The following is a 26,992-nucleotide window of genomic DNA, read 5'->3' as shown; positions in this document are numbered from 1 at the left end:
TCTATAGGGAAGCAGACAAATCTCACTGCTACCTTTGTGGCTTTCTATCTTGCCGCTTAAGTCTACTTGGTTGTTTTTTTCAAGTACAGCATGTTATAAACCATCAAACACCTTTCTGATGTGTCTATCTGAAGAGACCCTAAATGTCTTAACTCTGTCATAATCAAAAAACATTCAAGATTTCTATTACTCCTAATTTGTTAATTTTCTGTCTAAACCAGATCCAAAGGGAACTGACTGAATTACAGGAATCTGAACAGGATGGTCTGAGATTCCCCCCAAAAGCACTTCCAATCCCTAGTGTCATCACTGCCACCATACCAATTTCACATCTCCCTGAAGCCAGTATGTGGTTACTGAGGGCTGTTGGACTTAACAAACTCACTTGTCTCTGGTGTGTCAGGCTCTTCTTCTACCATGATTTGGAATTATTATCTTTCCAATAATTTAATTAGGATTTGAGAGAAAGAAAACTTAAATACACCTGTCATGAATAGTCAGTCAACTCCACTAATTGGCCAATAATCCAGCATTTAAAATGTTCCTCTTTCTTCACCTCCCACCCTTCCCATTGCAAGGCTGCCCTTGTTATTCCTGTTTTAGTACTGTAATATATTGTTTCACTTAATTACAGCTTGTCCAGACTTACGTGGCTGCACAAGATGGGAGAGAATAAAAGACAGAAAGCACTACAAAGACTCCCACAGATACTACTGTATACAGCAGAGACTGTGTATGTCACCAAATGGTCCTTGCTGAATAGGGAGAGTGCACTTTGGGTGGTCCAAACTACTATTAAATAATTTATGCACTTATATATACTTCATAACAAAGCATTCTTAATGCAGAGCAACAAGGAAAATCTTCACTGAAAATTAAAGTACACTGCTGCTCCTTCAGCCAAGATTTCTATTGCACCACGAGAGCCTAGTGGGGTGTCCAGTTAGGTGTTGGTGCTCAGGCTGTGCTGACTCATGAACACAATGCCAGATTTTGACCTTTAATTATTCTTCCACAGCAGGAGGGATTATTATTCCTATGACAAAAATAAATGACAGTTCCTTCCTGTAAAGATGCTGTCATTTGAAGGATAAAGGCGATTACAGAAAAATGTTGGTTCTAGTTAATGGATTATTCCTTTCTTAACAAAAGTCCCTTGATGTTATTACACAGCTTTTGGATGATGAGACGTAACTTAATTCCTGTTAATGGCAATGTCAAATATTAATGCAAGTGGGTCAAAGGAAAATAACTTTCAAAATTACTGAGGACCTGCATTAGGACAAGTGAAACCACTGGGTTGTGGCCTGTTAGGCAAGGAAGGCATTTTGTACTTCAGGCACTAGATGTTGCTTGCTCTTTTGGTATAAACATAACAACCATTCTTCCATGGCAGAGTTTCTTTATTTTCCTGACTCCTCATGGATGCTTTGCTAGGAAGATACTTTGCTGTTGCTATGAGCAAATGGTGGCCAGAGGCAGAGCAGAGGAAATCACTTTGACTTTGGAAACAAAATCCAAGCCAGCCATGACACCCACCGACACTGAATTTGCTATCCTGAATTCCTTTCCTCATCTGCTGTGTGACAGCTGCAGATTTACCCACCCAACAGGTGGATTCTTGCTGATGGATGAGGTAGGGTGGTGGGAAGGTGCCAGGGAAGGCCATGGAGCAGGTGATCTTGAGTGACCCTGTGCAGTGCATACAGGACAACAAATCTCCTGAAGAGTCTGGAGCACAAGTCCTATGAGAAACATCCGAGGGAGCTGTGAGTGTTTAGCCTGGAGCAAAGGAGGCTCAGGGGAAACCTTCTCTCTCCCTACAAATACCTGAAAGGAGGTTGTAGCCAGCTGAGGGTGCATCTCTTCTACCACATAACAAGTGATAGCACAAGAGGAAATGACCTCAAGTTGTGTCAGGGGAGGTTTAGACTGGATATTGGGAAAAACCTTCTCACTAAAAGGGTCATTAAGCCCTGGAACAGGCTGTCCAGGGAAGCAGTGGAGTTGGTGGAGTCACCACACCTGAAGGTATTTAAAAGACCTGTGGACATGGCACTTAGGAGCATGGTTAATATTGGGATTTTATGATCTTAAAGGTCTTTTCCAATCTAAATCATTCAGTGAAGTGGGGACTGTCAATAGTTCCTGACCCCATAAGACATTCCAAATTGATGAACTCAACTACTGTCTTCAAGCAGTGTTACAGCAGATGCTCCCATTTAGTGCTCTTCCATCACAGGGAGTAACCAATGAAATTATTGCAAGGGATGTCCCAGCTCAATTTTCGTCTCTTTCTTGAAGCCATCTATAATTTTCCCATGGCTTTGTATGAAATAGTCTACTTGAGTCTTGGTTACTAAACCAAGAGACACTAAAACAAAATATCCAGTATTCAAAAGTATCTCTGTAGGACTCAGTGTTCCCCAGTAGTGAGACTAATCCTATCTACTCAATTTGTACACAAAAAAGAACGCATTATTTCCACTTAAACAAATGCTATAACAAGATGATGAATATTAAATCATTCTCCAATAGAACTCAGACATTCAGATTACATTGATAATGGGCTCTGACTCTGAAAAATCCAAACTTTGAAGCCTTTTTTCCTCTGCTTTTTATTTGATTTTTACAGTCTAATGGTGCCTTTTCCCCTAAAATGATTGAAGTAACTCTTAAAATAACTCCCAGAGCACCACATCCAAACATTAAATACATAAGAAGGTAAATGCAGAAGGCACAAAAGGCCTGCACAACACAATTCAATGAAGATCCTTTGCATGTCTCTGGCTGAGGGGAAAACTGTGCAGCTGTGGACAGCTAGCTTGACATGAAAAACAATTTGGACAGGGTGCTGAAGAAAGCCAGCAAATCCACAAAAAAAGTTTAGCCATAAGAAAAATAAATAAATAAAATGCAGGATCTATATGTAAGAAATGTGAGAAGAAGGAGGAATAGGATTTCTGTCTCCATCAGAAAAACAGAAAGAACTCACAGGAAGCCACATCAACTCTCACATGGGTAAAATAAAAAGGAAACAGTCTCCAAACAGGAAAGAACCCAAAGAAGTCCTGCCTATAGTGGCATCAGAAAGATTACTGGGGGAGAAGGTAAAGGCACAAAAGGAGCAGAAGAAATATGGTTTTCCTTGATTCTGTGTAGGGACTCATGTATACATTTACACACAAGTGTACACACATGCATGTATATAAATACATACTATATTTCTTGAAATTCATACTTAAATATCTATATGTAGTTTTATACCTAAAATCTATCCATATATGTATATGTGTGTGTGTTTGCATATATATGTATATGCATAAAAGAATCCTCTTCCCTACTACTTTCATGAAAGCCAGCAAGGACTGGGAACTTACTCAAAGCTCATTGCAAATTGAGATATCTGAAGATATTTTCTCAGAATGATGTCACTGCCTGAAGCCCTGCATACATCTCCCAGGACAAACTTCTACCTTTCTGTTCTATTTCCAGCTATGCTTTTATCAAACAATTTCTAAATGGATGTATAAAAATTCAATCCCTAACACATGTGAACTAAAGGGACTCCCTTCTGCAATGAGTCCCTCAGATTCCCTGCTCAAGTAGCCCAAATCATCCTTACATTTCTCCTTGTCCTTTTCACATACCTGAACAAAGAATTTAGATTCATGCAATGGCTCAAAACTCAAGAGATTTAAACTACCATCACTCAGGGAAAGAAAGGCAAGAACTTAAGGATTTCTGCAGATGACATCTACAAGTTTCAAAGATCGCTCTATTCAAAATGAATTAATTTGCACCCTCTGGTTCCAGGCTGCTGAACTCTGCATTTTCTTTAGACAGTGTATGCTGTGTTATGAAACATTTCTCTGTCTCAGAATAGAAAGGGGGGAAAAACCAGAATTGCCAAGAGCCACTAGTTTCTGCAAAGTTGAGCCTGAAGACTGGTCACTAAAATGAAACGAGGAGTCGAAAAAGAGACAGTAAAAAACAAGCAATGAGCGCTTTCAGAACTAGATTAATAATCACTTTTGACCAGATGACTGAGCTGAAAAACTGGTGGAAAACTGCTTCTAAATAAGCCTTTCATTTCCCTTTTTCATGAACATGCCCCCAGATACAGACTTCTGAAGCCTTTTAACATACCAAGTGGTTGTGAAAATATTTTGAATACAGAGTGCAAGCCTTCCTTTCTCAAAGTGTCAGTCTAGGGAATTTTGAATTTTTCAAAAGAACTTGCATCATCTCTTTGCAAAACATTTTTCAAACTATCTGAAAGGTCAGATTTATTTCCTGAATTGGCCTTGAATGTATGAGTGAGACAAGATGCCTGAAACTGCCCAAACTCTTAGTCCAGATATCTCAGAGTGATTTTGCTGCCACTGAACTTACAGGTAAGTTATGATAACACACATTGAAAATAAGGCTATTCTATAGCTGCAAAATCATTTGTATATCACATCAGGCACTGTCCTGGAAGTATTTAATAGCTTTTATGGGAAAAACCTCTGCTCATGCTCCCATACCTTGCTAGGAATTATGGGGGGGTTGGAGAAGGGGAAATCTTACTGCTGCTATTAGCACACATACTCATATACCTTAAAAATCAAAGTACTAAATGTAAAGTATAAGTAATAATTTGAAGTGAAATTGACTTTCTTTAATTGCATTTGGTGTTATATACTGTGATGCATTACTAAATAAAAAAAATACTATCAGAAATGACAAAAATCCATTCTTAATTTAAGTAGACCAATTACTTTAAGTGCTGCTACAGTCAGAAAAGTGATTCAAGGATAAGTATGGGAACACACAATGCCATTTCTTCAATAGCTTCCAGATCAAATTCAATGTAAAAGTCAAAAGGTCAATTTTTTTTCTCTATCCCATGGTATCACCAACTCCCTGCTGGACTTGGAGAACTTGGCTGAATTCTTTCTTTCCTGGCATCCTCTGCTGCTGCAATGATGATCATACATTAAGTTATAAGATGAAAACTTTTTACAGGAAAGTCTTAATTTTTTTCCAGGTAGATTTTGTATTATTCTGGAAACTAGACATCAGTATCCAGTTATGCCTGAATAACCAGGTAATGCAGAAATTATGTAGAATAAACACTCAGAGGATTCTGTTCCTTGTTGGGTGAAAAGGTGCTTAGCCCCAGTCTGTTCCTCCCTTTTATCATCTCATACAGCAGCACCAATGCAGAGATGTCTGAAGATTCCCTCATTAAGTGATTGCTGGTGCAGACTGATGACTGTAAAGAAGTTATATTTCTCTCCAGCTAACTGCTTAAATCCTATATATCTTACTATTCAAACAGCAATCTCAATTCAAGCTTCTCCACAACAGTTCCAGCTGGGATGCACCAACCACTTGGAAAAAAATAGGTATTTTTAATAACACATGCAAACTCAACCACACAGCTCATGCAGGAAAAGTCTGACACTTCCTGGCAGCGTCAGATTTGCCGAACCATCACCCACCAAGACATGTGCAGCTGGCTCAACACCTAAGTGCCAGATTCCCTGTATTTACATTAAGCAAGGCATGCTCACTGCACATATGGCAGCCCCAGTGATGCTGGCTCTGACAGGTGAAATCATGACACAGAAAGCAGAAGATAACTTATATTATATACAGACAAGGATAAAAGAAAACTTAAAGCAGGTGAGGTGAAAATAGCTTATGTGCATATGCTCTTCATTGCTTGTTTTTTCATTGTGAAAGCCACTGCTTCACACCACAAGTGATTTGCAGTGCTCCATGTGGACTTGTAAATGCATCATGCATTTCTCAGTTTTCATTACAACGTTCCTCTGCAAATTAAATAATTGCAAGAGTGGCAGCCTGCACAAAGGGATCTGGATAAAAGACAGACCATTCCAGGATCAACAGCTTGTTGTAAAATTATTAATAGCACAATTCCTGTAACTTACAGTCATGGCTGAGGCCCTTGACAGGCAGGACTCAGAAATAAAACTGCCACACAATTGCTGTGGGAAACAACTTCCCACAAAACCAGTCATATTGGAAATTAAGTTCTTCCCACATAGCAAGTTTGATCAAGTAGCTTTCAGAGTTAATGCAGCATCAATGAGAAATAATAGATCTCTAATATTAAAAAAAAAAGAAAAAAACCCTGAATATAATTAGAAATCAATAAATTGTGGCCTTGGGGTTTTCCCCCTGTAGTAGCCATGCTCTATATATTGGTTTGAACATTATATTATTCTCCAAAAGTTTCTTCTGTAAAACTTTTATACAACACTTTCCTTCAGCAGACAACACTTGCTTGTTGACACCAAAACTTAAGAATAAAATATTACCGCTACTTTTCACAGGTCTAATACCATTTTCATTGACAAAATGGACTCATAAGAAAACACCCCTATTTTATCTTACATTTTGTAATGCAGATATGTATGTAGGAAAGCAGAGAGAACTAATGTAACTACAGAGATAAAAAGTGATTTTCAGCAGTAAGGTTAATCTAGTGAAAACATAGGTATTACTCACATTTCTTGTCAGAAATATGACTTAATATTCCTCATTGTTTTCATTTTCACATCCAGCCTCCAAAACCCTACTCAAATCCATCCTCTAACCATACATCTGTTTATTTGCTCACCCTAGAAACACAGTTTCTACTGTTTATTTCCCAACCTCATCTTATTGTGGGTGGCACCCACTGCTTTTAACTTACAGTCATTTTACAGCTTGGTAAGATTCTTTATGAAACTTGCCCCACTACCAATTTTTCTGTCAGAAAATTTGATTACTGATGCTTCTACATCCAGAAGGTCAGCAAAATAGAACATTAAACTTCCCAGCAGGCCTGTACACACTGTTGCAATATAGGTAAAGACACAAAAGATGCTCCTCTAGAGGAAAAACCAATTCTAAACACATCAGCACAGCTGAAGCTTTTTAGGATGACAACAGATTTGAATTCTGTTGCAAGTTCTTTTACAAGTGAGTAGAACTGGTTCCACAGATCGCCACCTGAAAGCCACTGACAAACTTTGGGTCAGCTTGGGTTTTTTTCCCCCGGAAAATGAATGTCAGTCTCAGCAAAAGAAACCTCCCTATGCATCTTCTGAAATTACGCATAAACCATAAATGACAGAAGTGGAAAAACAAGGACTAAATAAGGACTAAATCACAAAGATGTGATATATGTATGAACTCCTATCTTTTCTTATGTAAGTATAGGAGAACTGAATGGATAATTATCAATCAACCCTTCCCCTCTTGGTGCAGCTCAGTAGGAGAACAGTGCCATTGAAGAGAGTTGGAGTGCTGTAACTGTCACGTGTAAGTCTTTAAAAGGTCACTTGTCCAGAGCCAAGCTATTACCCATTCCCCACAAGGGAATTCCACACTAGATGGAATGCCACAGTCCATACACTGCTTCTACCACTTCCATTTAGCAAACTTTTCATTTAAACTTCCACATCTTTCCTATTAAATCACTCAGTTTCTTGTTGTAGACTTTCAGGCATTTTACTGTAAATGACCATACCCTTTCACTGAAGTTGTGCATATCATTTTATCTGTCACTTCAGTGTAAAACAAAGCAAATTTTGATGTATTCACAACAATATTAGGGGCTTGTTAGGTTGTTCAGAAACTACTCTTTGTTTCTAACGGCGCCAAGTCCATTTGTTTTCCATAATTTAGCCAGTGCAGAAATTATAATTAAAAATGTATGTCAGAGAAGGGGCAAGTAATAACCTTAATAAATAATTTTCAGCTTCAATATAACACAGCAATACTATAAACATGGGATTTTTAACTGTGAAATGTTATTTTGTCTTCAGAAAATCCAACAGTTCCCACAAGGAGGTCACCAAAGGCTTTTCGAGATCAGCAGAAGAACAAATGAAAACACTACTCAAAGAGCAGTACAACTTTCAGAAATCAGGTAAAGAAGGACCATTTATGACAGAAAACCACAAAAGCCCAGTGCTGGAAACTCTCTGTAATCACATCACCTCCCTCATCATGGCCAGCAGGGAACTTGTGCCCATTGAGCAGGGAGGTGCTGCTGGAGAAGCAGGAGCAGGGCTCTGGCAGCTCAGTGCTGAGGAAAGAGCCACTCCCCAGGAGCCAGGCATCTGTTTTGGAGCTCAGCATGCAATATCCTGGAACTCGGTTATTTATCCTCTGAAACCCACCCAGAGCTGGCAAGGTTCTGTTGGCTCCTTTGTGGAAACCCCTCCCACCAAATTCCTATGAAAAAGAATTATTCTAATGGAATTAGCATAAGATGGATGTCACATGCATGAGGAGAAAGAGAGGAAACAGCACATGGGCAGCTGCAATGTGCACCACACTCCCCACTAGAAGGAGCAGAATGCCTGTGGCAATTTTCCATAACCTTACTGTCTTACTGATACAGCCTGTGCTAAATGGAAAAGATAAATTTGATCATAACTGAATTTAGAGAGTATGCAAAATTAAGGCTTTAACCGAGATGTTAAACCTTTTCCAAAAACAAAAAAAAAAAAAAGGCAAAGAAACACAGATGCATCACTGAAATAAGGGATACCAGAGTTCAGTAAGCAGGTTGGCTGCCAGGGAAGATGGGCAATAGCAGTTTGCACATCAAACATCTGGGGTGTTTCTAAGACATCCTTATAAGATTCTTTTTTCCCTTCATTCTTGAAATAACTTGCTTTCAAAGCATTCACTCTTCAAGCATTACATAGGACAATAATTACAGGGCAGTTTATTTGCTAGGTTACTAGATTTTTTGAGTCTACATATTAGCTCTACAAGCATCCTGGAAGTCTTCTCATGCTTAAAACAATTCTATGTCATTAAAAGGATGTTACAGTCTCAGTTGATTTCCTACTTAAAACCATGCTCATCATCTTCAACATTCCTGTTGAAGAAACAGCAAGTAACTAGCAACTGAAAACACAAGTCTGTTCCCGAGACTTTCAGAGCTCTTTCAAACTCAGAATTGTTGATTTTGCCTTTGTTCACTTGGTGGATTTGGGGGGTTTGTAAACCAAGAATAGCCAAACTTCAAAACCAGAGATGTTATTTCTCTCTGACTTGCCACTGAAAATCTGACAGGATATAGGAGATAATGCAAATAAATATTTATTTTGCAACTGTGGAAGACTGTATAAAATCTAAACTAAATGCATAGACAGACATAAGATTATTTTTCCTGCTGTGATTTAACCTTAAGTTTCCTTTTTTTTTTCCTATCCTGCTCATAGTAAATCACCACATCAAAAGATTATGCATTACATTTTAAAGCAAAAGTGTTAGCAGGGTTTTAAAACATACCATAGAAAACTTCTTTTCCTCACTCATTTTCCCCATTACAGATCCTATATCCTAAGACAAGGGTGCTGAACATAGCACAATTTAAACATATGAACAGTGCTCATATCAAAAAATGAGCAATAAAAAATACCAAATATACACAGTTTCCTTTTCCTCTAAGAGCCTGGCACAGGAAAAGATTTGGGGGTTTATTATTCTTTACATCTGTCATACAGTAGCAAATTTGCTTGGGCAGAGACTCCTTTTCCTCAAGTTTCAGCTCAAAGTAAAAATTTTGCTAAAGGAAATGCATGAAATTTAATGAAAATGCGAAGTATGCCTTTCAGTTTAACGCCAAAAGTAGATCACTGTAAAATTTAGTCCAGATACAGAGTAGTATGAGGAAGCATGTGAAAAAAATTATAGTTCTTGTGAAAATTATTTTTTAACGAGAACAGTACTCAGCTTTAATAGAAAGTGTTTTCTGAAACAGGTAGAGACCATGCTGAACTTCCTTGCGCACCTATGTCACTCCTGCCGATCAGAGTCAACACTCGATTAATATTTTACTGAAAAAGTGTGAGATGATTCAAACTTTGTCTGTCTGGGTAGGTGTTGCTAAGCAACTTTGCTCCTTGTCTGAGAACTAATCTTCACAGCAACCTTTCCTTCAAGCCAAAGACCTGTATCCACTTGAAACACTTTCTCCTTTGTCAATAAAAAGCCCAGCAAGTCATATTCCACCCTTCCCTTTTTATTTCCTCCCAGCCTCCCAATTAAAAAGAAGTTAATTTCAGTGTGGGAAATGCTGTCCTTTCCTTACCATAGTCACTGTCGTAGAAGACGATGAACTTCTGCCAGCGCAGCTCGGTGACCAGCTTGAGCATGACGTCGTTGAGGCGCACGGGCGGCCGCGCGGCCAGCGTGTACTCCTCGTCCTCCAGGCTGGGGTTGAGCTGGCAGGCGGTGCGCGGGGAGCCGCCCGTGCTGCGCTGCACAAACAGGTGCGGGATGTGCATGGCGTCCGTCAGCGACTGCAGCGCGTTGGCCGAGGCGCAGCCCGTCGATGTCACCAAGGCTAAGATCCCCAGGGTCATCAGGTCGCAGGCTGGGGAAGACAAGACGTAAAGCAGGGTTTGAACAAGCTCAGCAATTCCTTTGGCCAGCCTTGATCTAAGAAGGGAACGAGATGGGCTTTGCCCTTGCCATCGACACAGGGTTGAAATGATTTATATTACACTATCAGCTGAAGCCTTTCAGAGTTAGGTCCTGTACCTTCACAGTAGGAGACAGTATCTGCAATCTGTCCTGATATGCCAAAGTTGAGGACAGATAACATAACTACTGTCAGTCCTTGAGACAGCAGCTGATGTGGAGGGAGATTATGGCCCTTGCTTCGGGTCATTCCTGGCGAAGCAGAACTGAATTCACGTTTTTTAAAACTCACTTTGCTGCTTTAACCCCTTAATTTTCATTGGGTACATTGGATGAAGACTGCAAAGAATAAAAAGCAATTTCCATTCCAAGGACTTACTTCATACAGCAGAGTTTTGAAGGATTTTTTAAATTGATGAAAAAACATTCACTGTGTGTCTCAGAGCAAGGAAGAAACAACAAAGGCCTTCTTTAGAATTCTACAAAGACAACTCATGAATGACTAAACAATAATTAGCAACACTGTAGCTGTCCTTAAGAAGATCTGGAAAAGCACGTACAACTTAAAACTACAGCATATACATTTGACCCCATATGTTTTTGAGAATGAAGCATTAAGTAAATTTGAAACACAGACCATGCAGAGGCCTGGGCCTGCTCTGCAGCTCAAGACATCCCACATGGCTCCTTCTGCCCAGGACTTCTCCAGATAAGGAAGCCTGATATTCAGCTGCAGTTAGAAAATGTTTCCAGCCAGGGCCCTCAGCAGCTGTTCAGTCCGTAGTGGTAAGACCCTGTAAGACTGCAAGGCAGCCAGAAATGCCAGTTTTTACTAACCCTCATGAGTAAGCGGCAGCAAAGCTGGGCCCGGGAGCTCAGCACAGGAGACTCTCAGAGGTTAGGCTGGCACCAGGCCCGAGGGTGCCTCAAGGGCACTGGGAACTCCTGCTCTGCCTTTGAAGAGGGCTGGGGGCAAGCTCAGGGCTTCAGCAGCTGTTTCAGTCCCCAGCAAGCACTGCCCGAGCACAGCCTGCCCACAGGACAGCCGTGGCTCTGAGCCCCCAGCCCAGGAGGGGACTGGAGCTGCCCAGAGCCCCATGCAGTCTGCACGAGCTCCTGAGCAGTGCATAAATGAAGGAGCCTCTGGGGTGCAATTCAGAGCTCCCTGGGACACACAAAGCTGAGCAACAAATCCAGCTTCCCTCTGGAGAGGGGAGGCTGCCCGTCCTGGTGCTTCCCCTGCAAGGTGAGTGTCTGGGCTGCTGGCAGCAGGTGACCTGCAGCCTCAGCTCCAGAGGGAATGCGCCCAGTTGAAAGGTTGAAAAGGGAACACAACCTATTAAAAGCATTTATTTATCCCCCTCTAAACACTTCTAAGTACAGCTCCACTTTCAGAGGCCAGAAAGTCAAAGGAAGTAGATAGGTTGTGAATAATTAATAGTAATCAACAGTTAAGTATCAATTAATATTAATTACAGAAAGTCTGGGTAATTAAATACATAACTGTTTCTCACACAACCAATGAACCACTCCACCAAAAATCTTCTCAGACCAGACTGAAAACAGATATTTTTCACTTTGATACAGGATAACAAAGAAAATGTTTGATCTTCTCTATACACAGAATGTTCAACATGTATCCCAATGCAATAAAGATGAAGAGCTCTTAAAATTATTTCCTTAATGGTCTTTACAATAAACATATGTCAGCTACATTATCTAAATTTACTCTGTGTTGATTATAGCTATATGAAATTGTTCTTTGTTTTTCCTGAGAGCTGACCTGATTTAACAGCAGGGAGGCATTATATTTGCCAAATGGGAGACCCAGGTTCGGGAACAGATTTGATTTCCCAGGCTTCTTGCCAGAGAAAACTGAACATGTCATACAGGTAATTTATTTAGTCACAGTAGGGGAGGGAACAGAGAAGTGAGAACAGAGGGAGAGAACAGCAGAGCTGAGCCATAAACCCCTGCAGAGATCACCAGCCAGCAAGCTTTGCTGTCACCAAGGGTGAGAGCAGCAAGCCACACGGGGCTGTAGCAGTAACAATTTACTTGCAAAGCAGACAGAAGGAGACAAAAAACAAAGCCCTTTCTGATGGGAGGCTGCATTCAGAGAGTCACTTATTTGTGCAATACAGAGCTGATCACCAGTTGTATAACAAGAACTTTCATTGAATGGTTGACACTAATCAAAAGCTGCTGCTTATTAGCAGCAGAAAGACCAGAGAGGCAACAGATCACAGCAAATGGGCCTCCTTATCTCCCAGCACAGCTGAAATAGCTCAGCAAAGACCATTCTAGTTGAGGCTTTTTCCCCAGTGTTTTGTATTTTGTATCCATGGGTTAGATTGAAGAATTAGTCAATATGCTTCCACTTTCTGATATTTCTGTCGATTGATTATGTTCTGCCTGAAAGCATATGCTACTCTGTAAGTGTTTTCTCCTCTTGCCCCTCTGTTTTGAGATAGCAGGCAATAAAAACTGGAATGACTAAGGAAAAAAAAAAGGTTTCATGTTTTCTGAATTGCTTTCTTCAGTCAAATTACAGAATGTGAAAGAGAGCACATAGTATCTAGTAGAAGACTTTCATGATACAAAAATACAATGGATTCCAAGACGTTCACCCTCTCCACAATTATTGCACTGAAGGGTAAGAACAAACTTTGAGCATATAAAGAAGAAGAGTATTACTTTTAACAGGAGTAACACAATGGGGAACAACAACAACATAACGGACTCCATGAAGAAACTCATTAGCTCTTCAGACATCTCAAAATTGCTTAGCAAGGGAGCACTCAAGGATTTATACAATCTCAGGAGAAAACTCTGGTGACCACTTTTTTTTCCCCCAGGATTTCCCCCCACATTTCTACAATGTCTTGCACAGAAAACTAACATTAGAAAAGATGTAATTTTCTGTTTTACTTCACAGTACCTATGGATTTGCAGCAACAGTCAAACATCTCTAACTCTGAGACAGAATAAATCACTAATTCTATCAGTTGCAGTTCCATTAGCACTCAAAAGAACCTGTGATTTTTGCATACAAATTTCATAACCCTCATCTTGATTTTCTTAGAGCTGAATACATCTGATTTGAAATGCTTTGGTCCCCATCAACCTACTAACATAAGGGAAAGGGGAATCAAAACACTTTGAGAACTCCAGTGATCTTCAACTACTGTAGTTATGGTTACATACATTTTATATTGTTATAACTAAAATGCTTCCATTTTTATTTATGTTGTAGATATATTTATTTAGATAGGCTTCAAGAAATAATACTTTTAAAATATTTGTTCCACAGATAAAAAGACACAAACGTTCTGGTAATCCCAGCCCAGATTTGACTGCTATTTAAACAGCAATAGGTATTAGTTTACTGTCCTGACTCACTTCATCATGATCAAAATTCCTTTAAAGAAGATACCAACATCCTACAAGCCATACAGTAAGAAATGTGCAGTCTAATATGATGAAAACATAAACATCATCATACCTGAAGAATAAATGTTCATTAATCTGAGCCAATTAAATCATGTCATGGCACTTGTTCACTGCTGTCCTCCATCAACAGCCCGTCTCTCAAGCTTATCCTTGGATTTCATTGAAGTTTGCTAAATTATTGATTAATCCAGTTCATAATTGTTTTGGTGAAGTACCTTCTGAAGTCTGTTTTCAGAAACTCCCCTTTACACATCTGCTTGACATTTTACATCTTGAACTGTTATTTCCATCACAGTGTTTCACAAGACACTGCTTTCTTCTCCATTTATTGCCTCACATTTGACTCTCATATCATAGCAATACATACTAAGCTTCTCCCTCATTCTGTGAACCATCTCTCTAACTCCAGTCACATTCCATTAAAACCACACTTAAGCCTGGAAAAGCAGCTATTAATTTTCAAACTGTGCCTTATCCACATGGCCTTTTTCATCAGTGGGACTCCTCATGGCACATAAGACAATGCAGTGAGACTTGTACTTTGCTGCAATCATGCTTCAGGTCTTGCATTTCTACCACTGCTTCCTGTACTCCCTACTTCTGAAGACAGGTGCAGATGGCAAAGTCCTGATTTGCCTCCATTTTCACAGGGATGTTTGCATTAAGGGCTTTATCTCAGATCTGTGTAATTAAATCCCTCTCCCTCCAAACCACTGGGAATTAAAATACTCCAAGAGAAACTGTTATCTTGCTCCTGGCAATGTGACAACATGGCCATCTTTCCATCTCCCTTTCAGTGATTTCCTATTATCAGAAAAGGGTAGAAATATGTTCCTTTGTTTCCTCTATTATCAATACAGCAGCTGTCAGTGTAATTCCAGCTCCAACAATATATCCACCTACTGGCATTCACACTGCCTCTTCAAGCTTCAGAGTCTTTCAGTCTCTCACTTCTGGGCATCACCATCCTACCCACTCTGGACACCCTCTCATACTTAATAAATCCTCTTCAAGCTTTTAGTTGAATTTTTTTTCCATCCTTTCCAGTTTGACTAACCCTTAGGAACTCTTGACTGCACTACAAAAGGAGAACCATCCTGATCACAAATAACTTGCATTTTTAAAGGTTTCACTGTTTGAAAATTGAGAGGCTGCTGCCTTTCTCCTGGGAAAGATTTTCAGTTGAGGGAAGATAACTTCAGGCATGCTGTATTACTCTGCAATGAGGTGATTAACAAAGCTGGCACTTAAGTGTCTGTGATTAGGTTTGAAAGCCACCTTCCTGCTGAAATGAGGGACCAACTGCTTGCCTCAGTACTACTGTCTCAGTCAATCTGGCAGAAAACTAATTTTTCACATTATTTATCTTTGAAAACCAGTAGGGGGGAAAAAATACATCATTGAAAAAAAGTTCAGAGAACATAGCAGATTCTGAAGAAAAAATAACATTATTTTTGAGAACCTAAACCCTAATAGTCCATGAGATTCCCGAGGCCTGTAATATCATCTGCTGAAAGTGCATATTTAGCAGATCTACCAACTGAACTATCAAGCAGATGCAGAATATCACATGCCATATACAAATGAACCATTATAATATTAATCGGTAGAAAATTTAATTAGCAATTTACTTCATTAGCCAATTTTTTAAAAAGCATTTATATACACATAAAATTTTGGGGTGAAACCCTACACCAGCCAAGAGTTAAGAAACAAAAATAAATCAGCTCAGCAAATTGTGTCTTGAATCAAGATATAAGGTCTGTGGCAAACACACCCACAGAGGTATTCTCAAATTAATGGAAAAAGTCCTTCTGGGAAGTTTGCTGGAGCACGGAAATGAGATAGAAAAGACAATGATGCAAGGAGAAAGACTGCATCCACCAAGCAGTATTTCAAACTCAAGAGGATGATGATCCAATTCTTTCAGGTAAAGCCAAAATAACACAAACCAGAGAAGTGTTTTCACACATATCTAAGCAAAGCCTGGATGTTGCTGCTGTAGTACACAAGAAACTTCCATGAAGTCAGGGCACAAGCCCACAGCTAATTCAGTTACACAGAAAAATGGCAAAATCTATCCACATTTTACTCCTCTTCAGGCCTCAAAAGGCCTTTAAAATTTAATGCTTTTGTGCAAAACCAGCTGATCAGGCAGCAAAAAAATATAGAATAATCTCATTCATATCACTGAAAATACTTCTATGAAAAATATTGATCTCTAGAAAGATTCACGCCTATTATTGATATATTAAGAACATTAAAATTAGACATCTAAGCACCCACTGAACCTGATGCTTCACTAAATGGGGTTTCCTGAAGAGCATTCTATTCCTTGCTTCACATTTTATGTTTCTTACTGTTCAGCTTCTTTCCTTGACTGAGAAAGGCAATTCATAATGGATTTGCATCATTGGCACTTAATGACATCCTATGCAGTTGTTCTTCCTTTGGATACACAGCAACAAATATATTTTTCTTTGTTTCTATTTAATCCCTGCTGTAGGCTTTTACTTATCTTTATGTTCTATACTAACACTATGTTTCTACAAATAGCGGATAATTTATTATTTTTATTATGAAATCTACACAAAGCTATAGTTACTTGTCACATAAGGACTGATAAAACAGAGAAAAGATAACAAAGGTAGACAGCAAAAATCTTTTATGTAGCACTTCCATTGTTGCGTCACCTCATATGTAGTGAAGATGGGTATTTCCTACCCCATTATCAAAACAAAACAGATCTTAAAGCAAGAAAGAAAATTCACAATTTGTCCTCTGTGGTTTAATTAAAAAAACCAAAAAAACCCCACTAACCAACCACAACCTCCAAGTACCTCAAGTTAGATGTGGGCATTTTTTCGGTAAAACATTTGAAAACAAATATTCCCTCCTTCCTCTTCTGTACCTGTAAAAGTGCCAGTACATTCGTAAGTTGCTATGTGTACATAAGAGTTCACATAATCAGAAAGTCAGAACACCTCTGACAAAGCAGCACCTAAAAAAAAAATCTCTAAAGCTAAGCAAAGCGTGAGATTTTGAAATGTTTACCAAAAAAACTTGGGAAAATTGCTTACAAAGGTCATTCCCCAGTTTTTGTGCAGTTTTGTTACTGTTTTTCCATTATTCAAGGAAGGGAAATAAGGGAATAAGCTGCTGGGGTCAGCAGCTGGCTCCATCCCCCTGGGCCACTGCTCAGGGCACTAACAGAGCTCTTGTCACTGCTCAATGACATCGACTGCTCAGGAGAAGCATCTTCAGCTTCATTCCAACTCTAGGCTTTCTGAGCTGATGTCTTGTGGGCCAATTCTCAGCATGCATAAACTCTCAGAGCTCCCCTGACATTACCAGAACTGTCCTTTACATCTAAGTAACTTTCACTGGGCCTTGTATCCTCCATTACTCCCTTAGTTCAGCATTTTCAGTACCCTGTCACTGTCAGCTGGCACACGTGCAGACAGCTTTTGGTATGAAGGGTGCGAAAGGCTTTCGTTTTATAGGACTTATGATGAACACCAAAATTGCATAAATCATTTCCCTAGCATGCATATTGACTACAACAATTAGAGATTTAAAGCACTGTCCCTGGAATGGCAAACCAAAAAGCCATTTCAGTGCATGAGGACATTCTTCATGTCAGTACTAACCCACTAAACCACAAACAGCCATCCTTGAAAAATTAACCAAGAGCAAGACAAGGCATAGTCTAGACCACTCTTGTATTTACATTTATGCAGACAAAGAAATTATTCCAAACTTGTAATTACATACAACAGAGAATAAAAACAGTGATCAAACATAGAGCTGCGGCTTTCATTTAATTTATGGGAGTGTACTAATAACTTACTCTTTGATGGTCGAAGTAAAACACTAAGCACAAGTAAAACTGCTCTACTGACAGCACAGTTCAGTTTCTGCACAACTGAGTGATGCCATCAAGTGGTCAACAAATGCACCGGCTGTTTTCCCAGTAAGGTTTTTGGGTTAATCTTCATTGAACACGCTGCATTTTGTGTGGAAAAGCTAGTGCCACGAAATCAGCAAAAAGCACACTCCACTGATAAAAGTGCATCAATTGAGAGCACTAGTGACAGATAAGAGATGGCCTTGTTTTTCCGAAAGACAGCTCTGATGCTGCTCTCTAGCTCCTCCTAAGAAGGTGAGAGTCTCTGAGAGCACAAATAGCTTTATAACTAACTGCTTTAGAGTTGATTTTTGCTATTGGTTTTGCAGTTGGGTAGATCTGGAAGACCACACCAGGAAAGACTGGATAATGTAGGTATTAAAAATCTTTTAAAAATTTTAGCACTGTGAGTGGTTAAGGATGTGCAACATCCCAGCATTTAAACCTTTTCTAGTTTTGTCAATTAATAACAAAAAGATACTTAAAGCAGCTAAATAGAACTTTGATGGTACAGAAATTCTGTAGAATAACTGCTATTCTGTTTCCTCAACAAATTTTAACTCCATTAGTGAGGATTTTCTCTCAGAATTGTAGTTTGGCATGATGATTAAAAAAGTGAATAAGCATTTCTGGTAATTTTGAATAGTGCATGGTTCTACAGAACTTCATATTAATCACAATGGCATCAATGCTATTTTAAGGCACTAGGTGGAACTGAATCAGCTTTGACTTTTTTTCCTTTTTCCCCTTCAACATTAGTTCTGAGGTAGAATTAACTGCAAACCATCTCAATTATTCACGGGACATAACTGCTTTTCTGAACACTGCATATTTGATCTCTGTTCTTTGCAAGTTCTTCAATAATTATGTTTTCTTTTGCCCTTCAGCACAGAATAAGCTGCACTTTCTCACCCTCTGCTTTTTTCACCTGCCTTTCATGACAAATCAATGACATCCAAGTATCTTTTACACCCTTGTTAGCATTCTGCAGGGATGCCTGACTTTGTCACCTCCTTTGGGACTATTTTACTTGTACACGTCAAGTATTATTTTAATGTCAGTGTGGCTCAGGCTCAGTTTGGGCACACACAAAAGGAAAACACTCTTCTGCCATCTACAAAAAGCAGCCAAACACAGTGATTCCAGATAAGCTGATAAAAGCTCCAGTTCTTTGGTACTGAAGGACACATTTAGATTCAGAGCAGTATTGGCAGCCAAGGAACACACTAGCCCTGCTTGCCTAGCTAAAGATACCTATGCACAAATAGGGCCAAGAGAAACTCCCATTTGGGGGAGGCTTAAATTCTTCCCCTTTGCATCACGCCTTGAGCTGAAAGCAGGAGGGATGAGCAGCAGCCTGAGCCTCTCAATGTTGTTTCTGCACTACCTACAAAAGATTCCTGTTGTTTCCCCAGCACATTAGGGGCACATGCCACTCGCTGCACACTCCCACTCACGGAGACATTTTAAGCAAACCAAAACACTGACGCACGATCTCCTTTGCAATCTGCCATTGTGCTCAGTAAAACGCCTACTTGAAGACAACAAAGTCAAAAAACCCCAAACATGACTCCAAAGCAGCACCTTGCATCCCCACACTTAAAGGAAGACTCTGGGGCACACGTAATGCTATTGAGGCTGCTGCAGTATCAGGAGCAAAAGGTTATGAGGCTCAAGATAAGTTCACAAAAGCTACCATTGTCTCATGCACAGACAGCAAGCTCCATATTCCAACCACCAGCTCCAGAAATGCACAGCCCTAAAACTTATCCTTTTTGTCCCATCTATGATTTTCCCCCTCCCACAGCTGTTACTTCTACCCGCAAAGGGGACAGCGAGATTACATAAGGCAGAGGAGACACCAGAAATCCTCACACAGCCAGGGATGCACACTCATGGTGAAGGAGCCAACTCACCTAAACAGCATGCAGTTATTTATGCCAACTGCTGAAAGACTTGTAGTGTTTATGAATCCGGTTGTGACTCAGTACGTATTTATAGCACATATTTATCGACAAGCTTTAGGGGTTGATCTATTGAAAGATCTCTGCAATGTATCACATACTTACAACTGCATTCAAAGATTATGCAAATATCCCAAGCCTAGCAACAGTCTGAAGCTGCTATGTCATTTTCTAAAATCAACCTTAAAAGGAACACTTTCTTTTCCTCACTCACGAAAGACATAACAAATGCCAAAATTATTTTTGCTCATTACTAAGGAAAAGTTCCTGTCCTCACTCAGCACTCGTATTCGTGATATAAAAACCACTTTGCTTGCAGATCTCAAATCCCCCATGACCATCCAGTGCTATAAACTGGGTGGCATTAAAATACTGCAGATCTGCATTCTCCTGTTTTCCTTTTAGCAATTGCCACAGAATAACCTCAGACACTGCACATAACTTTTTAAACACCTACTAAAGCTACTTTAAATTATTGGAGTACTACTCTGAATTTCTCTCTCCCCTTCAGCTCTGCATGAGACAAACTGGGGGAAACACCAAAACTCACAAATTGTCAGAAGTTCTCATCTGAATACATGAAATTAGCCAGTTGTTCAAATGTGTTTAACACCTGATAGTTCCCACTGTGAACCTAAGGGCAGATTTTCAAAAAGTCTCAACATTTACACACTTCTTTGCCAGAGGCTGCTACAAGACCAGGCCTCTTCTTTTGATGCTTAGATGAATCCTGACCTCTTTAAAGTTGTTCCCATTTTTAACTGAACTTTTTTTTAACCATGTCAACCTCTGTCTCTGGGGATAAACAGATAATACACTGGGGATAACCAGGCCTACCTCATACCAGTACAAATGCAGAAAATTTCTTTAATATTGTATTATTAAGAATTCTTTAAAAATCGGCATAATTACAACTTGCACCTAAGGTTTCTCTCCACGTGAAAGTCATTCTATGATAAACACTAATTCAGACTAATCTAGAAGAAACCACACACAGAAAAGATCTGCTTTTAAAACACCTCACTTTCCACTGAAAGATATTGTTTCACTTAAAGGCTCTACTTTCAACTGTCACACAATTCCTTCAACTGCACCTGATTTCAGTAACTACATCATAGAAAACTGTCAGAGTGGATAGATAATACAGGATAACCCGAGCCCTGTGGCATGATCTATACAGAAATATTATATTACACAGGTTATTATGTGCTACTTAGGCTTTATTACTAAGAAAGCTCAACTGTCTGTTATGTTTTATGTTTGTGTTCATACAATATTATTTAACACCTTCAGGTAGCTTTCTTTAGTCACAGGCTAAAACCAAAGTACTTTTGTCCCTGTTCTCTTACCACTGCATTCAAATGTATTCTGCAGAAGACCAAGAGAGCTACTAGTGCACTGTGATCAGAGGAACAGACAGTTACTGAGGCATTATCACATGGGGACGAGTAAGGAATTCAATATCACACCTATCTCAATGTGTTTTACAGGGCTTTGTAACACCTATAACCAGTGCTTGTGCACAGAGTTAAACACAGATGGAAGGAAAATGCTTAAACTAACAAGATAAACCTCATAACATAGAAGCTAGTGTCTAATTCCAAGCTGGGGACACAGAGAGATTGGTTTAAGGAAAGGAAGAGATGCACCTCAAACACAGAAGCAGAAAGAGTAGGTCAGAGAATGTTCCTGCTTTCAAATATCAGTTAAATATCAGTTAAAAACATTATAAGTGACTTACTAGAAAAGTGAATTTCTAATGAGAAGTACCAGTACAAAGGAGGATTTTTGTTTGTTTATTCATACATCACCAGCTTTTTACTAAAGGCATTCATTATTGGACCATACAAATTTTCTGAGAATATGTATTATGGTTGTATGCTCAAGTCATAAGCCAAATAAAAAACAAAATTCAAATGCTAAAGCCCCAGCATCTAGAGCCTTCTTACAATTCTCACACTGTCCCAAGCATTAGGGAATTTTACTGTGAGAAACATTCAAATTCTAGGACTGATAAAAATCAAGTTCCAGCAGGATGCCATAGACAGCAAAGCATCAGCTAAAAACCCTGGACATGCTGACAATAGCCATGGTATTCCCTGCAGGGCTGAGGTGGGCTTGTTTCAGTCACCACTGTATGACTGTTGTGCTCTGATTTCCTCTCTTCTTAGTGCACATCATCTTTATAAAATCACTATCTCATTCAGAACATATACTATATACACCAGCTAAATTGTTACAGTCTTTATACTGTCTATTGTTTTCTCATAATCACTGGATTGTTTACATAAAGCAACCTGACTGGAAGGTAGGGGGCTGCAGGGAATCAATACCCAGGCCTGAAAGTACATGACCCTCTTGTCTGACTGATAATAACCTGCACAATTGACACTGTGGGCTTTTAAAGTTTCGCGAATCTCTCCAAAAGTGAGGCACTGCCTTCTGAGGTTAAATCTCAAGACACATCTTGAAGGCACAGACTCTGAGAGCCCTAGCATTGCAGCCTGGTTCTGCAGACTCAGAACTGTTTAGCTCTCCAACCTTGCCAATTTACTTCAAACAACCATTTCCCAAAGATCCAATTTCATGAGCATTAGGCCAGAAGATATTTTTCATTCAAGGATCTCTAACAGTCTAAATACATACATTGAGAAAACCCCTTGCCCCTCCCCATATCACCTAAGGTGAGTTTTACACAGCTCTTGATCATTTTCTACAGCATTTATTATACATATGGAACTATGAACCACTTGCATTTTGGACCCGATTCATCTCAATAAGTAACTACTTTGAAACCAAATTAACATATTTCCTCACAGGCTGAAAATGTTTCGTGCAACCAGGAAAACTACCTCCTGGATAGACATGTCAGCTGATTTCTCAGGGGGGCTTTTGTCACAGAGGCTCTTCATTTTCACATGGTAAGAATATTTTGATGTAGTGCAAACCTACATCTTGAGACTGTCTGGCAGACAACGACCTTGCACATTTATTAGTCTTGGAAACTCCATGGAGACCACTCTTATTTTTCATATATATATTTAGACTGACAACCATTTCTCAGTTCTACAAGAGAAAAGTGACGGGTTTTTTTTTTATTATGATAACAGGTTTCCTTAGCTGTAGTGCCAAAGGCACAAGATGTTATCCTTGGCCAGAGTACCAACAGAAGGTGGTAATGAGGCCCCAGACTGAAGCAGGGTTAAAATTTGGGGGAGATTTGGCTCCTTCTTGTGCACTTTACAGAATAACATCTAGGTGTAACGAAGGCACATATCCAATGTTCCTTCCTCACAGCCCTCTCCTAGCGCATGGTGGCTCCACATTGCAGACACAGGCTGGACAGCCTGGAGACCAAAGCCAGCATCCATCCACTACAGGGACAAATTGCTTCCTCTCTTCCCTGAGCTACAGCAAAGCACAGCAAGGTGTTACAAGTGAGCCGCATGACTGGACCCTGCTGAGCAGGACAGTGATTGCTGTGTACATTTAGGCCTCCATCACACAGAACCTGGACCGGTAGAGAAAATATTTTTTCTCATTTCCACTCCAAAAGACATTTCTGTGCAACATAACAAAAAGCAACATCTTCTTACTTTAGACTTTCCCAGCCTCCTTGGTCCTCTGTGTGTGCAGCAGACTGCACTGTACACTTGTTTATGTTAGGAAAAGGGGGTTCTAAACAGCAGAAGTGCCTATCATTTTTTCCCCCAGCTTAATGATGCACTTGATTAACTGCACTGACCACAACTACTCAGGTAACTCATAGGGACTTGAGTGTCTTTGAACATCAAAACTGGATGAAAAGGTTTTTGTGGGCAATGACCAAATACATCAGCTAAACTGTCAGACTACAAAACAGAAAGGCGGGTAATGTTTAATTTGTAGACTAATTTTAGAACACATAGGAAAGCGTAATGAAAAGAAAGGCAGTGTTTTCTACCACTAATCTCAAACACTTTTATCTCTGTTTTGCATTAACTGGAGACAACTTCCACATTTTGTGAATATACTCTAATATTCAGCAAAAGATGCTCAAAATCCAGCCAGTTGAACTGCATCAAGGCCCAGGAGCCAATGCAGACTTCTAATCAGGGGCCTGGCTGCACACAGAGCCCCATGAGACAAGCAGCTAAAACATCTCTTTATGCCCCACAATGTGCACTGGAAAGCAAATGTGATCCAAAAAGAGCAGATATTATGAAGTGACAAGTTTCTTGCCCACTAACCCCTGCTGAAGTCATTTAAATAAAAAGCTCTGCAAAGCAAAAGATCAACCACAAGATCAACCACAAACAGTTTCACATGAAGAGCACATGAAACTTTTTTCTAACAAATAGTTTTTTAAACTATTAAATCTGACCTTGACATTTCAATCAAGGTAATGCATTTTTTGTAATTTATTTTACAACCTAAACTCTTAGGGAAAAAAAGAAAATAAAAATGCTTTTTTTTTTTTTAATTCCAAAATTGAAAACCAGCAGGACTCAGCTGAAGTTCAATGCACCAGCTGTTCCTATCACCACCAAGCTCTCCCATTCCTGCCTTCCCACTTCACTCAAGACAGGATTCAGATTGAGACCACACTTACCATCACCCCTGAGCAGGAGATCTTAGCTCTCAGCTGCATTTAAATAACCTATTACATTAAACACAGTGCCCTCACCCTACTCTTCATTAGCCCATGTGCAACTTCTCCCCACAAGACAGTCACTTTTCCCACAGGCTGAATGCTAAAAAAATTTGGCAACTGATTAGCCTCTATAAGCTCCACTTCGGGTGAGCATCAGCTGGCAACTTCTTGCTTCAGTTCTTTGCTATGAAAAGTCTGAGATCTCAAGGGCAAGTTACACAAAGCCTGCAGCATAAAGCATAAGGCTCTCCTGCACACCTTGGGTACGTGCCAGCCAAGATGGGGACTGAATCTGCCAAACACAATCCCCAATTGCCATGACTCAGAAGCCATAACCAAAAGTGATAGGCTTTCTCCTTCACCAAGAATGCCAATGTTTGTTTAGAGAGCACCAAGTGCCACAATAAGCACAACCCTTTATGCTATTTACACAAATCAGGAGAGACTAAACTTTTGTTATCTTCAGGGTCAATTGGATTTAGCTGGCAAACTCCATTTCTGATCTTGGCACATTTGACAGAAGGCAAGGAGTCACACAGATAATTTATACAGATAAATTAATGATAGCAAGGTCTAATTTCTTTTGTGTAGTCATTTGCTTATTTCTTTTATTTGTGTTCTTCCTGAAGTACTTGCATGAAGCATGCAATTGCATTCTGTTGGAGAGGTTAATACAGCATGAAGAGAAATACACACTTGTCATGTCATTTCAGGCCCTGCACAGCAGAATCACGTTAAATTATTTTTGGCTACTGAAAGCAAAACAGTGCAGATGCTATAAAAAGCAAATGACCAGAAATTTGAATTCCTATGAACTATTTTTATTGTAAATAACTGTCTATGTATCTCTTGTTTAGTCCAAGATCATCTCTCTTCTATTACAAAGTAAGATACAATACAGCTTTGCAGCCATCTGTCACAGTTCCACAGAAAGGCTAAGGGTGAATGTTTTTTGAGACAAACTTTTGGGGCCATTTTGTGAACATTTGTTATCCCTCAATTGTTCCTCTGACAGAGTTGAATTTTGTACTTGTGTAAGGAACACCTTCACTGAAGGTAAATACAATACTGAATCTATTATATTAGCTAGCTTGGCTTGTCTAGGCCAGTGTCTTTTCCATATCTGTCACTGACACCACACCAATCTCTCTAAAGCTTGTAAAATCTTTTGCAGACATACACAAAACAAAATTCCTGTAGGAGAATATTCTTCAGAATATGGTCATATTCATTGGCTTTTGTGCTGAAGCATGAGGATTTAAATTCTTTATAAATTCTTAATCCTATCAAGTACACTTGTGCGTTTTCTAATTATCTGTATAGAGTCTAATCCTTACCAAAAAAAATTAAAAATAAAAGGTCCTACTAAGATCCTAAGCACTCAGTACATTAACTCTGAGTTCACAAAGTTCTTGCTGGTTTTAAGGCTTGACACTGACTCCTATGGAGTTGAAATAAAGTCCCTCTTGCTCTCTCTAGGCATCACCATTTCCCCTCCTCCAATTAGGATTTGTTTTTACTAACAGCTCCAAGTCTCTGCTCTTTTCCACATCTTTAATCAGCTTTCGCTTCCCTTTGAATACTTTAGCATGTCATATATATCTTCACAAAAGACAGTCACCAGAAAGGAGAAAGGAAAACCACAGCATTCCTAACACATCTCCATTGATCTCTCTCCACTGCCACTTTGGCCCTTTCTTCCATAAACCCCAATACAGCTGTGAAATTCCTTATTTTCCCATGAGCACAACTTTGCCAGTCTCAGCAGGGATTTTCAGCTGCAATTACAGCAGCCACTGACCTACTCTTGTTGGAGTCACTGAGTTACTGCCTTCTCCAGTCTGGATGGGTGTCACCCACACATAATTGTTCTTCCCAAATCCAGATTAGAGAAGACAAGGGAACATTAAACGCTATTTCTAGTATAGCACTAGTGGTCCTTCACATTAGGTTTTTGCTGTGCTAACCATTTGTGTTCACACAGCTTCATGGAGCACTTGAATTACAACAGCTTCCCACCTCCACTCTCCCCTTCTCCAGAACTGCTTAGATATCCTTCTGGCTTCTGCAAGCATTTGCCAGAGCATGATTTTTCCATATAGTAACCCATTGACCTATAATAGTTTTGTCTGAACACTCTAGAAAAAAAATATATACCTCAGAGCAAGTGCTTCCATCTTTGGTGAAGATCACATTGTCTTATAACCCCGTGTTTAATTGGGAATTGCTTTGGGAAATCGTGTTGCAGCTTCAGCAAAAGCCACAAGCTGTCTCATAGGATCTGAATGGTATTGTAACTGTCCTATTTTAATGAAATTGCAGTTGCAGTGTTGTAGCAAAACATCTCATATATCTCATTCCAGTCCCCTGAAGAGAGAATAAACAAAACCAAAATAATAGTGAGCTGATTACAACACTACCCCTGCTTTCTTTAACATTTACTAGTACCAAATCTTGCTGTCTTCTGGAAAGACATGAAAAGCTGAACATAACCTACAAATGGACTTTACATTTTGTCTACACTGTGCAGTCCACAGCTGCATGATCTACTGGTACATGAGCTAGGTCATTTTGAAGTCACACAGAAGGTTT

At 39.6% G+C, this 26,992-nt stretch overlaps 1 protein-coding gene across 16 annotated transcripts in view; it reads right to left on the bottom strand.

The window, feature by feature from the left end:
• GRID1 (glutamate ionotropic receptor delta type subunit 1) overlaps positions 1–26,992 on the bottom strand; it is a 538,463-nt gene that overhangs the window by 276,074 nt on the left and 235,397 nt on the right. For 14 of the 16 annotated variants that reach the window (XR_014852992.1, XR_014852991.1, XR_014852993.1 and 11 more), the window contains one exon: positions 10,112–10,396. Coding sequence is in view for 13 of the 16 variants with exons in the window: in XM_085064174.1 (XP_084920300.1) it covers positions 10,112–10,396 (285 nt within the window). In the remaining 3 variants the exon portion in view is untranslated. Of the gene's footprint in view, positions 1–10,111; positions 10,397–11,080; positions 11,243–11,280; positions 11,508–26,992 lie in introns of those variants that run through there. The other 2 variants (XM_085064182.1, XM_085064181.1) reach the window with 2 other exon arrangements.

The sequence above is a fragment of the Lichenostomus cassidix genome, chromosome 6 (assembly GCF_008360975.1).
Source record: "Lichenostomus cassidix isolate B80296 chromosome 6, HeHo_3.0, whole genome shotgun sequence".
Lineage (NCBI taxonomy): Eukaryota > Metazoa > Chordata > Aves > Passeriformes > Meliphagidae > Lichenostomus > Lichenostomus cassidix.
This window is presented reverse-complemented; position numbering and strand designations above follow the sequence as displayed.